Consider the following 14,337-nt stretch of genomic DNA (forward strand, 5'->3'; position numbering starts at 1 on the left):
TAAAGAGGTGTATTTGTGACAGACTGGGAAAGATCCACAATAACTATAGGATTTTTCTGTCCAACTTCAACTTTACAGTAGCAAGGCACAAATAGTTTTGCACCAAAAATACCTCCATACGATGACTGTGGACAGGCAGGCCCTCCTGCAGTGGTCTGTATTACAACAAATTTGAAGAAGCCTCTGACAGAGTAAGCTATCTTTCTGTGACAGTCTGATGAAGAGGATTCTCAGGGTTTTCATAATTCTCTTGATTTTATGCAAAACCCGTCTTTGCGCAATCATCTCCAGAGGTTCCACAATCGTCCCCAGAAAATCTTAATCAGGTTGTTTAGTCATTTTTAGGTTCTGGTTCTGATGCTGCTTATTCATGCTCCTCAATCACCTCCACTCTTCTCCCATGATGGAAATAGAATTTGATCTGACCCTGCTCTTCTGAAATCTACAATCATCTCTATTGTTTAACGTTCAAGATGTTAACAAACAATGTTGGTTCTACACCATGCCACAAAGCGGCCCACCAGCTTTCTGTACTCAGTCCATCTGCTGATAAGCTCAGTAACTGCAGAGTCATTTGAGCATTTCTGTAGATGACAGAAGTTGGACTTGTGCTTGAAGTCTGAAGTATAAATGACATTACAAAATACAAAATAATAACACTTTGAAGACAACTGCAAATACTTGAAACAAGTCAATTCAGTAATAAAGTTAAAAGCTAATAAAAGAAGACAGTTGTGTTGAATTTCACAAACTCAGTTTGAATACTATTGTAATAATCATATGTTATTATTTTTCTTATGTTGTAATTTCTTTTCAATATAATACTGTCTCTTATTCCTATTTTTGTAAGTTTTCCTTTTTTATGAATGTGGTCCCACTTAAGTTAATTTGCTGCGTTGACACTAGAATTTTCAAACTGTCAGACAATAAAGATATTTCCCCACTATTCTTTTCTATTGTTTTTATTTTACTTATTCACCAGTCACGTAAAAATTAGTTGTACAACAGAAGTAGCAACATCACATAATTTACCAAGTTAAATTAACCATGAAAGACAATAAAAAGAATATATGATGTCTAATTTTATATCAGAAAAAATAAGGTAGTTAATTTATGCTTTAGAAATCGTGTTTTGTTCCTGATAGTTATGAAATTCCCAACAGCACTTGAAGGGGCCATGAGACAGCATAGCTAATCGCCTTCAACTGAAACCAGTTGAGGAAGGGTAGAGAAGACAAGATGGCGGAGTGAGTGGGTTGCGCTTTGTACAGACGGTTGCGGTCCTTAAAGTTAGCCGGAAAAACAGTTCGGAGACTGTAGAACTACCATTACCATCATCGGGAGCGTTGCTTTCAGCTCCTTGTGACAGAAACTTGGGACACTTTTCAGTGTTGCTGCTCGCCACAACGTTAGCTTGATGCTAAACTTTGCTGTGCTGACGTTAGCTTCTCGTTAAAGGCCTTCAGCTTGTTGGGATTTAGTTTTGGATTTACTCCTTCTGTTTGGCACGACATTTCTAGAGAAATTATAAGTTCTAGCTCATGACAAAACCAATATCATTGGTCGAGATCCACTTAAAATAATCATTTTTGTATTTGGGGGGGGGAATTGTTTGTGACGGGTTGTACAGTGGTTTTACTAATAACGCAACTTTATGTTCTACCGATAACCGAGCTTGACCAACAAACGCAACGATCCTAAAGCTTTTCTGTTGGTAATTGTTCTTCGGTTGATATTATGGCCAGCAGCAGTGGTTCCAAAGCCGAGTTCATAGTCGGTGGAAAGTACAAGCTCGTCAGAAAAATTGGATCGGGATCTTTCGGCGACATTTATTTGGCAATCAACATCACAAATGGAGAGGTAACTTGGTGAATCAGTCTGTTTCTGGGTTCTTGTTTGGGAATGGGATGGTTCATTTTAGATTCTTACTATGAGAGGCAGATAGCAACACTGCCCTGTCTTTTTGCCGGAGAACTAAGAAGATTTCATGTTAGCCTATTGGTATATCGGAAGTATTTGTCATATCAATTCTTGAACTGCAGCGGTAACAGCTACCATGTTGTGTGTTATTTGTAGGAGGTAGCTGTAAAACTAGAATCCCAAAAAGCCAGACATCCACAGCTCCTATACGAAAGCAAGCTGTACAAGATCCTTCAAGGTGGAGTCGGGATTCCACACATCAGGTAGGAAAATCTTTTCTCCCCTCTAAGTCTAGTTGGTGTCATCGTATTTATGTGTTTCCGTTTGTTTTGCCATCCTAGACACAGAGAACCAACAGTGATTTAGCGAAGGTCTCGTTGAGATAGGGCTCGCTAATCATGAATCAATTATTGTGACGACATATTTTCAACCAAACAACCTTATTTCACTGTGAAGCCTCTTTAGGCCGCATTTGGATCCAAGGCAGGGAAAAGCTATGTGGTTGGAAATGGCCGCTCCTCTTTTGTTGTGTTACTTCCCAACATGTCTGTTAGAAAATGGCGGCGGAGTTTTCTGAAGACACTGAGTTCCTCAGTGAAGCTAGTCCAACCTGATTAATTTTTTTTGTCGGATCGTTAAAATTATGTTCTTCAGAGCGACACGCACGTAATCTCTACTCTGTATATTTTGAGCAAAATTTTGCTGACGCTGTCAGACAGGCGCACTGTACACTGTAGTGTGTGTGCGTGTGTATGTATGTGTATATATATATATATATATATATATATATATATATATATGAAATACACGCACATGTACACATGTATATAATTGCACTTTACTAATTTGTATTTGTGAACAAACAGAGCTCAAACTCGAAGATTAAACTCACAGCTGCTGTGGTAAAACAAGTTAACTATGAATATTGTTCTGGCAAGTTTTACAAAGAAAACTTGCCAGCTCCTTTAAGTCTTGCATTTAAATGTTAATCAATTTTAAATCTTTTAATTTATGTATGCTGGAACAATTAAATCAAATTTAGCAGCAATAATAATCTCAAACTGTAGTCTGTGTTAAAGTATTACCATTTAAGTGGCCCCTGAAGCCCTGGGGAGCTGTTGACTTAATTTTGGATCAAACATTGATATTAATTTTAATTGTATTTTTTGATTAGCTGTTTTTAAGACTAGTTGTGAATTTAGATAGCATTTCACTGGCGATGTTTTTCCCTAATGTATAGTTACCCAGTAATATTTTTACATTTCCTTTATGCTTAACATCTTTTAATATAAAAACACGGTGGATCACCTCGGCACCCCGACCACCGGGCCTAGCAAGTTTTCTGGTACATATATTTCTGATATATATCAGGGTTTCCTGATATATATATATATCAGGAAACCCTGATATATAGTATATACTATATATATATATATATATATGATGCTCAGTGGGAGAGTTCACTGTCAGGTGGAGCAGAAACGGTGCTACGTCTGTGAAATATTACTACCAGTAGCACATAGCGGCGATCTAGCCCAGCGTCTTACACCACTAGCCCGAAGGCTTAAATTTTTTTTCAGATTATTTGCTTTCTGACTATCATGCTCTTCTGGGTGAGTGTTGGAAGGTGTGCAGTGCTTTACCTGCTGCTGCCAGGCCGCTACGTATATCTTTTTTTTTTTCCCTGCAGTGAACGTTGATTTAGCCAAACTTCGTCAGGTGTTTGTTTTTTAAATGTCATATTAGATTTGTTGTGTTGATGCATTTTGATGTTCTTCACCCCCGAGGTATTTCAGCGTTGCAACATGCAAACTTCCTCATTGAGTCTGAGCGTTGAAGTTCTTCACCACATCACTTAGGATTTGTTGCCGCATGCTTTGCAGTGTGAACGAAAGAGGAGATACGCTGCACACACAGGCTTCTAAGTGAGATACAGATGAATGGTTTTGGTGAACGGCAACACGAGACTGTGATCGGCGATCACCGATCATACACGGTTTCACGTAACTCTTGCAGATTCTGATTATTGGAAAGAAAACAAGTTCATATCCATTTAGAAACAACAATACTAATGTTTTAACTTAAGAAGAGTTCAGAAGTCAATATTTGGTGGAATAAACTTGAGGTTTTCAATGATGTTCAGTGATCTCTTAATTTTTTCCAGGGCTGTGTATATATGTGTTTGTATATGTGTGCTTTTACATGAGTGAGAGATCAGTGCTGCTGTCAGTTTAATGTTGCATAAAACATGTTGGAAGTTAACGTGGTGGTCATGTGCTTAAGTCATTATGCAGCTACAAGTAAGGTTTTTCAGATCAAAAACAGCATGGATTCAATTAAATGTCAGATGCACATTGCAAAATAGTTTTTTTGTGTGTCAACAGGTGGTATGGCCAGGAGAAAGACTACAACGTCCTAGTCATGGACTTGCTTGGACCCAGTTTGGAGGACCTATTTAACTTCTGCTCTCGACGATTTACCATGAAAACTGTCCTCATGCTGGCAGACCAAGTAAGTAAAATTGCACTAATTAACCCTAACCCACAAAGCTTGTTTTGAGTATCCAAAACAGTCTCTGTAACCCTTATTAAAAACTTATTAACTTATTAAAAGCTCAACAGAAACAAAATGGAAGCGCTATTAAAAAGCCACACAAATCAAGTCTCCTGTTAGTCCCTTTGTGCTAGGTACCGGCAGTCAATTGTTTTTCTTTAAAGCATTTTTCTATTAAGTGTATTACCAGAAAAGAGCAGAAAAAATTTCAGCCCATTATGTCTAACGGTTTTTGAGATTTTGGGGGGTAGGTGTACCTTGCCTCAAACAAACATTTGAGTAGAAAAAGATGGGGTATTTGAAAGCTGATTACTTAAAAAATAAATCAATTTGACACTTATTTGTAATGAAATTTTAAAAATATATATAAATCATATTGCAAAACATGAAAATGCACAGTATAAATATCTTACCGTATTTTCCGCACTATAAGGCACACCTAAAAACCTTCAATTTTCTCAAAGCCGAGAGTGCGCCTTATATATGGATCAATATTGAGCCACAACAGGTCTCGCAACTACGGTAAGCAGCCGCCGACTTCATTTTCCCCTGTAGAAGAAGAAGCGCGGTGCATGCTGGGTTTTGTGTAAAGACCCCAAAATGGCTCCTATTAAGAGACACGCTTACGACACAAGAGTTTAAGCTCAAGGCGATCAGTCACGCAGTAGAACACGGGAATAGAGCAGCAGCGAGAGAATTTAACATGAACGAATCAATGGTGCGGAAGAAGATATATATTGTGATTGCACTAACGTTTGATTTACCGTAACAGTATCAGACTGTTTTTTACGTGTTTATTGAATCAAGGAAAAGTTCCCCTCCACTATATGTTATACCTTGCTGTTGTTAAAAGATAAACTGTGTCACGAAAATACCACGTCACTTACTTTACCTCGGGGAAAATAATAAAACAGCTGTTTATTCATTTTGGGAATAAATGGAGTTTTCAGAACGCTGGTTTGTAATATATGAAAAAAGTTTTAAAATAGGCCATTCATTGAAGGTGCGCCTTATAGTGCGGAAAATACGGAACTTTAAAAGTGAAAATTCTTTAAAACTGTCATTTTGAAAAATAAAACAAATTTCAATGTTGACCCTAACAGCAGACATGGCGTTTTTGGGATGCCATATTAAAAAATATATGTTGAAACCAAGCCCCAAAAGCTATTTTTCCCAGCCTGCTGTGTGATCTTAACAGGCACATTTTTTTGTAGGGGTCTGGGACTGTTTAATAAAGATTTATTAGGCTGCAAAAATGCTTTCAAAGCTAATTTGACCAATGGAAAAAAAAATCAAAAATTGACAAAACTGGGTATTTTTTGACCACTCCCCAAATTTGTATTTTTCATCCTATTTCAATAAAACTTCTCTTCTACAGATACATTAGTCTGCTGAATAATATAAAGGCATTCATTTTTGTCCATCTTTAATAGTTTTTTTTGATACTGCTGGTGGGAAATAGGGATGTTCTGTTTTAGAAAATTCAACATCCTCCTCTTTCCGTGGATCACACTGGTAGGCTTTGCTTGCATGTCTTTATTTAGCATCGTTTGTGTAAAAAGAATTTAAAAAAAGATGTGCTGCTTTAGTGGTTTAGGTTTGTGCTGCTTTTGTGCGGACATGCACATGATGCACGTTGGAGAGGTGGTTGTGCTCTTGCAAGTCAGGTGCAGTGATAGTTTTGTGCATACCTTCCAATCTGTCTGACATTTTTTTTGACATCTACTGATGTCAGCCAATGCGTGACCCATCACCTTTTAAGTTTGTGAAACCACAAAAAAAACGGCGACCCTGCCAGAACCGCGCACACTGTAAAAAGCTCAGGCGGAATCTTAGAACAACGGGAGGTTCAAACTCCGCTCATCAGTTTTAGCTCACAGAAAATGCAAACTGACCAATAAGATTTAGGCTTTGGGGTGCCAACCCACACAGACTCACACTGATGTGCGCTACATACCAGATGTTTTGGCACAAATGATCTTTCTTCTCTCCACAATTTTGTTAACAGTAAAGAGGGTTGGATAATAAAAAAAATACAATAACTTTTCTTTTTTTTTTTTTTATTTAAATTTTTTATTTGCGACACCTCCAGGCGCTGCAACCATCTTCTGATGTCTATTTATTTCTCATTTTGTACTATTTATTTCTTTATTTTTGTATATTATGTATATACACATAACCTGCATCTTAACTCGAGTCGAGCAAATCTCAATCTCGTTGTAATCTGTTGATGACAATGACAAATAAATCTTATCTTATCTTATCTTAAAGGAAAATCTCAAGTATGTACAGCCGTGCAGCTGCAACAATTCATACTCTCAGTCACTTGTGGGCAATTTAGAATCACACAGAAAAACTCCAAAAGGGAATCAAACTTCAAACTCTGAACTAAGAACTTCTGATCACTTAATAGCAATTTACCATAGCTGCCATGGTAAATTATTACTGAGAACTATTGTCTGTCAGTAGTCCCTAACTAACATTAATGTGATCAGGCAGCATGCAATCATATATATACATATATACTGTATATACTATTGTTATAAAGGCTGAGCCAAGAAAATTTATGTCTGTATCAAACAAGTAGCCCTTCGTGTTACTCTGTACCCGTGAAGTAGCTCCCAGTCTCAAAAAAGGTTGGTGACCCCTGGTTTAAGGTTTAACATGATATCACTGTTGGCTAATTTGGTCATTTGTTCACGATGCCCTAACCGGTTGTCTTTTACAATGTTTCAGCGCGGGGTCAGGAGGGGCATTCAAATTAGCATAAATAATGCGTTCTAATCAGTCTTTTCAAAAAATTTATGAAAACTATTTGGAAAATCCAAGTGTTTTATTATTATTATTATTATTTTTATTTATTCAATATACATAAAGTGGGTATCATTGGAAAGTAAAAAATAATAAACTTTAACACAGTTGTGTTGCTTTTGGAAAAAAAATTTTTTTAAAAAGGACTTTTGATGATGGGAAGTTAGGCTATTTTCTGTGATCAGCATGTGTTCTCTCCTATTCTTGAGTGGAAAGAGCGTCACTGCCGGTACCTATTTGTACCCAGCAGAGATGCGCAGTTTAGTGTATTTAACTCATCATGCAGGGCAGGTCCACGATTGTATGAGTCCTTGAGCAGAATTTGACTTAGGAGCCCCTCCAACATCAGCACTGCTAACAGCATTTTAACACAAATTTAGTCATTTCTGGGAGAAAGAGGGTAATTTAATTGGCAAACCTAAAAAGCAATTGGTAATAAATGTAATTTACTGAGATATATTTGTGAACAAACAGAACTCAATCTCAAAGATTAAACTCACAGCATCAGATGTCACTGTGGTAATTAAACAAACTAAACAATCTATCTAGATTGTTCTTTGAACTTTTACGTAGTAAACTTGCTAGCTCCTTAAAATCTTAAATTTAAATGTTAATTTAAAACATTCTAATTTATGTATGCTAAAACCATTAAATCAAAGTTAGTATAAATGATCTTCTCAATAAACAAATGTTAAAATTTATATATCTGTGGTCTGTGTTAAAATATTAACATTTATGAGGGAGCCTTTAAGTCCTTGGGGACCTTCTGGAGCTGCTGACTTAATTTGGATTAAACATACGTGCAAATAATTGATATTTATTAGGTTCAAGCAGTGAATTTCACCCAAAATTGTCCTCAAACTAAAATTTTTGGATTCTAGTGGAATCACAAATGGGCATAGCCAAACTGCTCTACAGCACCCTCTAACGTGAGTTTAGAAAATCTGTAGGTGATACAGATCTGAAATTTGGTAGATTTGGTAGCTTGATTTTTTTTAATCAAGAAAAAATGTTTATTGGAGGTAACCCCTAAAATGTACAAGAAGGTGGCCATTTGGGGCCAAATTTTGGCCATTTTTCAATTTTACACACCTCGAACGTTAACGAACTCCTCCTAGTGACTTCGAGCTATCAACTTCATTTTTGGCCAGGATGCAGTTAAGGGGTGGGGCATTAAAAGTTATCAAAAAACTGAGTTTTTGTATATTCTTAGGGGCCAAGCGACAAACTTGCCGTACTCGCCAAAGCAAACAAAACACTATAACTTTCACATAAAAAGATCAATTGGCACCAAACTTGGCATGAGTAATCCTGGTTGGATGCTCTGACCCCCTTGATCTAATCAAGATGATCTTGTGTCAGAAGACAGAAAACTAGTTGGTCTCACTTTCTTAAAAGTGCGAAGAGGTTTCGGTGGAGGGCATGAAACTGGTAGCGCGGCGAAGTCACAGGTTACAAATTCCACATATTTCAGCTGAGCTGCACCAAACTCACTGTGATCAATCCTTGTCCAACCCCCTAGAGGAATGCAGTCCAATATTTGGTAGGTGTGGCCTAATTCTTCCTCAGCGCCTCCTAGAAATCTTTTTAAAAATCTGCCCCAAGCTATGCTTTCACTGACAATCATGAAATTATTGTCAGTCAAGATGTATATGTACACATATACATACATCTTGATTTTACTTCCTGTCAAGATGTATATGTGTACATATACATCTTGACTGTAGATGTATACATACAGTATGTGTACATATACACATATACATCTTGACAGGACGTAAAAAAAAAAGTCTCTAGGAGCCAAGCGGAAGTCAGCCATTTTATATCAAAGCCATAATTTTGTCTCTGTTAGACATGTTGTATCTGAACAAACTCATTCTACAGCTTTCCAGATCCAGGCTTCAAAATCTGTCAGTACAGTCTTGAGGCATTGGAGGTCAAAAATGATCAAAATCTTTCTCATACATCAAAGTGTGTGGGCATGGCTAAGCCTCAAATCAAATCTTCGCTATGAAACATCAAGGTGGAATAACTTCCCCACCTAAGCTCCCAGTTGCATTCAACTTTCTTTGTGATATCACAGATCAGGGCTCCTCACATTCACATGGTCAACTGGTGGCATCACCTTAGCCCTGCAACAACATAATGGTAAATCCTTCTCCTTCAATGGCTGCTGGCGGGATAGAGGCAAATTTTTCTGCCATAATTCTAGAGCACACATTTTCAGTTTGAAAGCATAAGCTTCAAGTCTTTCTTCTCAAAATTTGTAATGCTTGCATTCAAACCTCTGCTCTCCTTCAAATATTAACTGTCAATTCAAACCTTTTTAGACTTCAAACCTTTCTCCTCACGCTCAAAACTTGTTTCTGCTTGGATCAAATCTCCGCTTGCAAACTTCTCTGCTCACTTGTGAATCATTTTCTGCTTGCGCTTAGAACAAAAAAATTTCGTCTTTTGGAAACCTCTCAGCCAGTAGAATGTAAGTGTCATACCGGGTGCGTTTGCACAAATATTAAAAGTTTTGAGAACAAGAGACATAAAATTCTGCTTTGAGAATGAAAATGTGTGCGCTCGAATTATGTCATGGCTGAATGGCGAATTCTAATCTCTTGCTGTTTGCATACAGTTGTTTTTAAATCATAAATGCATCATCTGATTTTCACCAAACTTATGATTGATCTTTGTTAACCTCTAAAGAGCTCAATAGTATTCAATTGTAAATTAACTCCACTACGCCCCCTAGTTTATTCTAACAGCTATATCCCTCTAAGATATCAACTGATCTGCAGCAGATTTTTTTTGTGCATCGTCATAGAGCATTATTGAAAACATTTTGTTTCGCTGAGTGGACATGTGTGGGAACTGCGCGAGAGCAGGTAGCGTTGCTGGACCACCTGCGGGCACCATGAGGCTGGAGTGGCACTGACCTTCGAGGGCCTCCAATGCTGCTTGCAGCTTTAATTTTAATTGCATTTTTTGTTGTTTTTAAAACTCTATAGTTGTGGGTTTAAATAGCATTTTACTGGCAATCTCTTCCTGTAACTTACAATTACCCAGTAATATGTTAACTTTTCCTGTCAACTTAACATCTTTTAAGACACAAACACCACGGACTGCTGGTAGACCGCCTTGGAACCCTGACGACCAGGCTTAGCAAGTTTTCTTGGGGAATCCCTATTTTAGATGTAAGAACAATACAGTAATACTGTAGGCTGTTTAGTTTTTATAAATTGTAAAAATAAATAAATTTATAAGTAAATTTGATAAATTTAAAAAAAATTTATGAAATGGAATGAGTTTTTAATTTTATTAAAATGTCAATTTTAATTAAAATTTTGCTAGCCAGCATGCACGTGTGTGCATGTCTGTGTACGAGCTTGAAATTTCACATGCACAAATTTCATCAGACGCTTGGCTGGATAACTGTCGCCTCACTGTGCAAGCTCCATAAGAATTGAATGGAGAGGGAGCGGCTCTATCTCCTGTCACTGCATCACTTCCGCATGGCGGGTGTATGTATATAGGTGGAGCAGATACTCATATAGATGGATATAACACATGCTTACTGCAAGTGTAGCTTTACGAATAAATCAACAATAAATTTCCTGCCATCCCAGTTGCAACAACTGGGTGGTGGAATGAACCGTACTGGTATGTAGCTGGCGAATGTTTTTCTGTGTGTGATGAAGGTATCAAATCCTGTCGCTCAAATGGAGACGAAGGCTGTAAATAACTGGAAAAAGTGAGAGTTCAGCTATTAAATTGATTGAATATGAACATAAACTAAAAACTGTAGTACAGACATTATTTTAGAAATGTCTTTGTGAGCTTACTGTTTTTTTTTTCTCAAATTATTTTTTTTATTTAGACAGATTTCTATCACATTCATTAATTACAACTTTACCCACTTAAGGTTGTATATGAGGATGGAAGCTGAAAGTCCAAGTGATTTTGTCCAAACAGCCTTTCTAGTATTTTCTTTTACAAACCGTTACTGAGTTGTGAATGATACAATAACAAAATTGAACAGAATTTAACAAAAATTGGGAGTGCAGTGGTGCAATTCTCTTTTTCAACTTGGAGGGAAAAAGAAATCTTTTCCATAACATAAATCTGGTAGACAATTTCAATCCATTCATCAGTAGTGGGTAGTTCTGATTTTAACCACTTCCTCATGACGGATTTCTTACTGACTGCCAATAGTATAGCCAGCAGTTTTTTGTCTTTGTTTTTCCATGAGTCAAACAGTAAGTTGCCCAAATGCAAAGTTTCACATTTAAATGGAATGTTTACATTAAATACATTTTCAATGTTTGTGGAACTCTTCCGAATGTGATCTTATGATCCTAGATGAAGCTGAAACGATTCCTTGCATGATTAGAGTACCTCTCTTCGAGGAAAATTTACCTGGCTCGAAGCTTCGTTAATTTATGTTTTATTATTTAGCGCACCGGGTTCCAGTCGGAACATTACTTGCGTTACGCGTAGCTCTGACTTCCGTCTCTGAGTTGTTGACAAATGCAAATGTTAGCTGCATAACGTCCAATTTTCAAGTTCGGCCCGGGGGGATTTTATTGATTGATTGACAATGCCCGTGTTTTCATCGTTTATGGGGGAACCAATAAGCATCCTTAAAATGACTGGCGCGATGCCTCGAGTACGGCAGGCTTTCTTCTCTGGGAGCTGCTGGTTGAAAGTGAACGGCGGGAAGAGCGCTGCGGGAGTATTTATACAGGTGAGTGGATAGACTGAACACGGCGGGCTGCTGAGTAGTTGATGGTTACAGTGTAAGTGTATCTTTACGGATGAACTGCACAATAAATTTAATATCATCCCGGTCTGGACGAACGGGTGGTGGAGCGCATCGTGGCGGTACATGGCTGGTAGATGAGTTTCTGAGTGTGACGAACGAAGGTGCCTTAAATATCCCGTATTGCTCCCCCTTTCTTACTTTCGTCCCCTGGCCTACGGGTCCCCGGACTTACGTTCATCTGTCCCCTGGTCCATTTTCTCCCCCGCCTACACCCACATCTTACGTGCGTTTGCTCACCTGCCTCCTTCCCCCACCACCTCAAGCCCCCCACTCCAGGGAACATTTCCCTTATTTTCAAACCCAAAACTTGACAGGTATGGGGCAAGGTGAGAGTTCATCTTTTAAACTGACTGAAGATAAATACATTAACCAAAAATAGACATTTTTTATAAGCGTATTTGTGAGCCTGCCTCTTTATTATGAAATTGAATAGAATTTCAGATCTTTGTATAACTTTTCTTCAGGTTAACTGAAGAAAAGTTCAGTCATAGAAGTGAGCTATTATTGTTACTAAACTACAAAAACATAACTGTTGGGGATGCTCAAAAATAAAAAAGCTGGACTGATGTTGATATCCGATAGTAACACCGGTGTTATGCCAAATTTATTAATATTTTATTTTATAATTTTTTTTATCAGATTACTTGACTAATCGTAAGAATAATCGATAGATTACTCGATTACTAAAATATTTGTTTACAACAGCCCTAATCTTAGACCCAGAAAGTCTCCAGCAAGCATCCATGTTGCCTTGATATCGTTTCTGAATGAGTGGAACATAAAATTGTGCAATATTGTTCCATCTGAATTCCCACCATTATATAATTTAGAGATAATTTTGCTGTCTGATCTGGACTTTGTGATAGAAATACCTCCATGAAACTTGAATCACCTTTTTCTATCACCTTTTCAAAATGTCTACTAAAATAACGTTTCCCCTGCAGGTACCAAAAACAATCATCTTTTTCCTGTCCATGATCCTTCTGTAAGGTTTCAATTCTATTTGGTGCAAAATTAAAAATCATAGCCACACCACCTCATAATTTTATGTCTTCTATTCTGCAAATTTTAACCAATTGCTGTCACGACTTGAGAAAGCTGCCTGTCATAGAATCTCCTGGAATCTGCTGTTCTTCTCATAATTATAATCATTAAGTAGGACTGTTATTGGGATTCCTTTTATCATTGTGCCTTCCATACTGGCACAATGTATGGAAGGCACATTGTGCCAATATACATTCAGTATTTCCTTCCATACTGCAATGTATGATGGTGAACATAGGTGGACTAAAGGTTTCAGCCCATTCCACCCTTTTCTTAATTGCAGCATCCTATATTTAATTCTGGCCTTTTTACCCTGCCACAAATACCTTGCTAATAATCTGTCCCATTTTAAGACAGATTAGAGATTAGTGTTCTGACTGGTAAACACTGAAATAAGTACGGTATCTGTGGAACAATATTTATCCTGATGGATTCTATCCAGGAGCTTAGACTTAAAATGGGAATAATATTCCATCTATGTATATCTGACTATTTTCAAATTTTGTGGGCTGTAATTTATATCAAACCACCTTGAGGAGGCCCTAAGTAGTGAAACACCCAAGTATTTGATAGACTCAGCATCCCAATTGACATGACACCCTCTCCGCCCCCATGCTGACGTAGAGCAATCCTCCCTCAATCATTCCAGGGCATTTGTCAGCAACTAACCAATCCGCGTCGCAACTACACACCCCTTATGTAGAGGAACTGACCACCGACAATATTGACGGTGTTTATCAATGCGGTCAGAGAGATTTGGGGGAAAATAACAGTCATGGTCCAAGCTGTCAGTGGGGAATGTGCAATCTACCTAGAACGTGTAAAGGGTGGAATACAATTTATTACATTTTCAAAAACCAAAAAGGAGACTGGAATAATGCAAGAAATGGATCATGGTTTGCAGCCCACCTCATGTCCAGCTAAATTAAACTGATTGACTGGAACTATAGTCAGCACTAAAGTAACCCAAAGTAAACATCCCATTTTTGTCATAACGACACTTATTGATAATCAATACAAGCCTTATAGTGGTTAATTAGGCAAATAAATAAACACGTGAATAAAGAAAAGTATACTTATGTACCCCCTTTGTCATGAATGCTGCTTTAACCTAAACAATGTAATATATTATCTGGAAGTAATCTGGCTAATGTCTTAAAGGCTCTGTGCCTTTAGGCTGACTGCTAAGCGACAAA

At 37.6% G+C, this 14,337-nt stretch overlaps 1 protein-coding gene across 5 annotated transcripts in view; it reads left to right on the forward strand.

The window, feature by feature from the left end:
* Positions 1–1,172: 1,172 nt before the first annotated feature.
* csnk1a1 (casein kinase 1, alpha 1) overlaps positions 1,173–14,337 on the forward strand; it is a 91,091-nt gene continuing 77,926 nt past the window's right edge. For 3 of the 5 annotated variants that reach the window (XM_032554386.1, XM_032554388.1, XM_032554387.1), the window contains exons 1-3: positions 1,208–1,860; positions 2,077–2,183; positions 4,305–4,431. In XM_032554386.1, coding sequence (XP_032410277.1) covers positions 1,738–1,860; positions 2,077–2,183; positions 4,305–4,431 — 357 coding nt within the window. In that variant the 5' untranslated portion in view covers positions 1,208–1,737. Of the gene's footprint in view, positions 1,861–2,076; positions 2,184–4,304; positions 4,432–14,337 lie in introns of all 5 variants that reach the window. The other 2 variants (XM_032554391.1, XM_032554390.1) reach the window with 2 other exon arrangements.

The sequence above is a fragment of the Xiphophorus hellerii genome, chromosome 23 (assembly GCF_003331165.1).
Source record: "Xiphophorus hellerii strain 12219 chromosome 23, Xiphophorus_hellerii-4.1, whole genome shotgun sequence".
Lineage (NCBI taxonomy): Eukaryota > Metazoa > Chordata > Actinopteri > Cyprinodontiformes > Poeciliidae > Xiphophorus > Xiphophorus hellerii.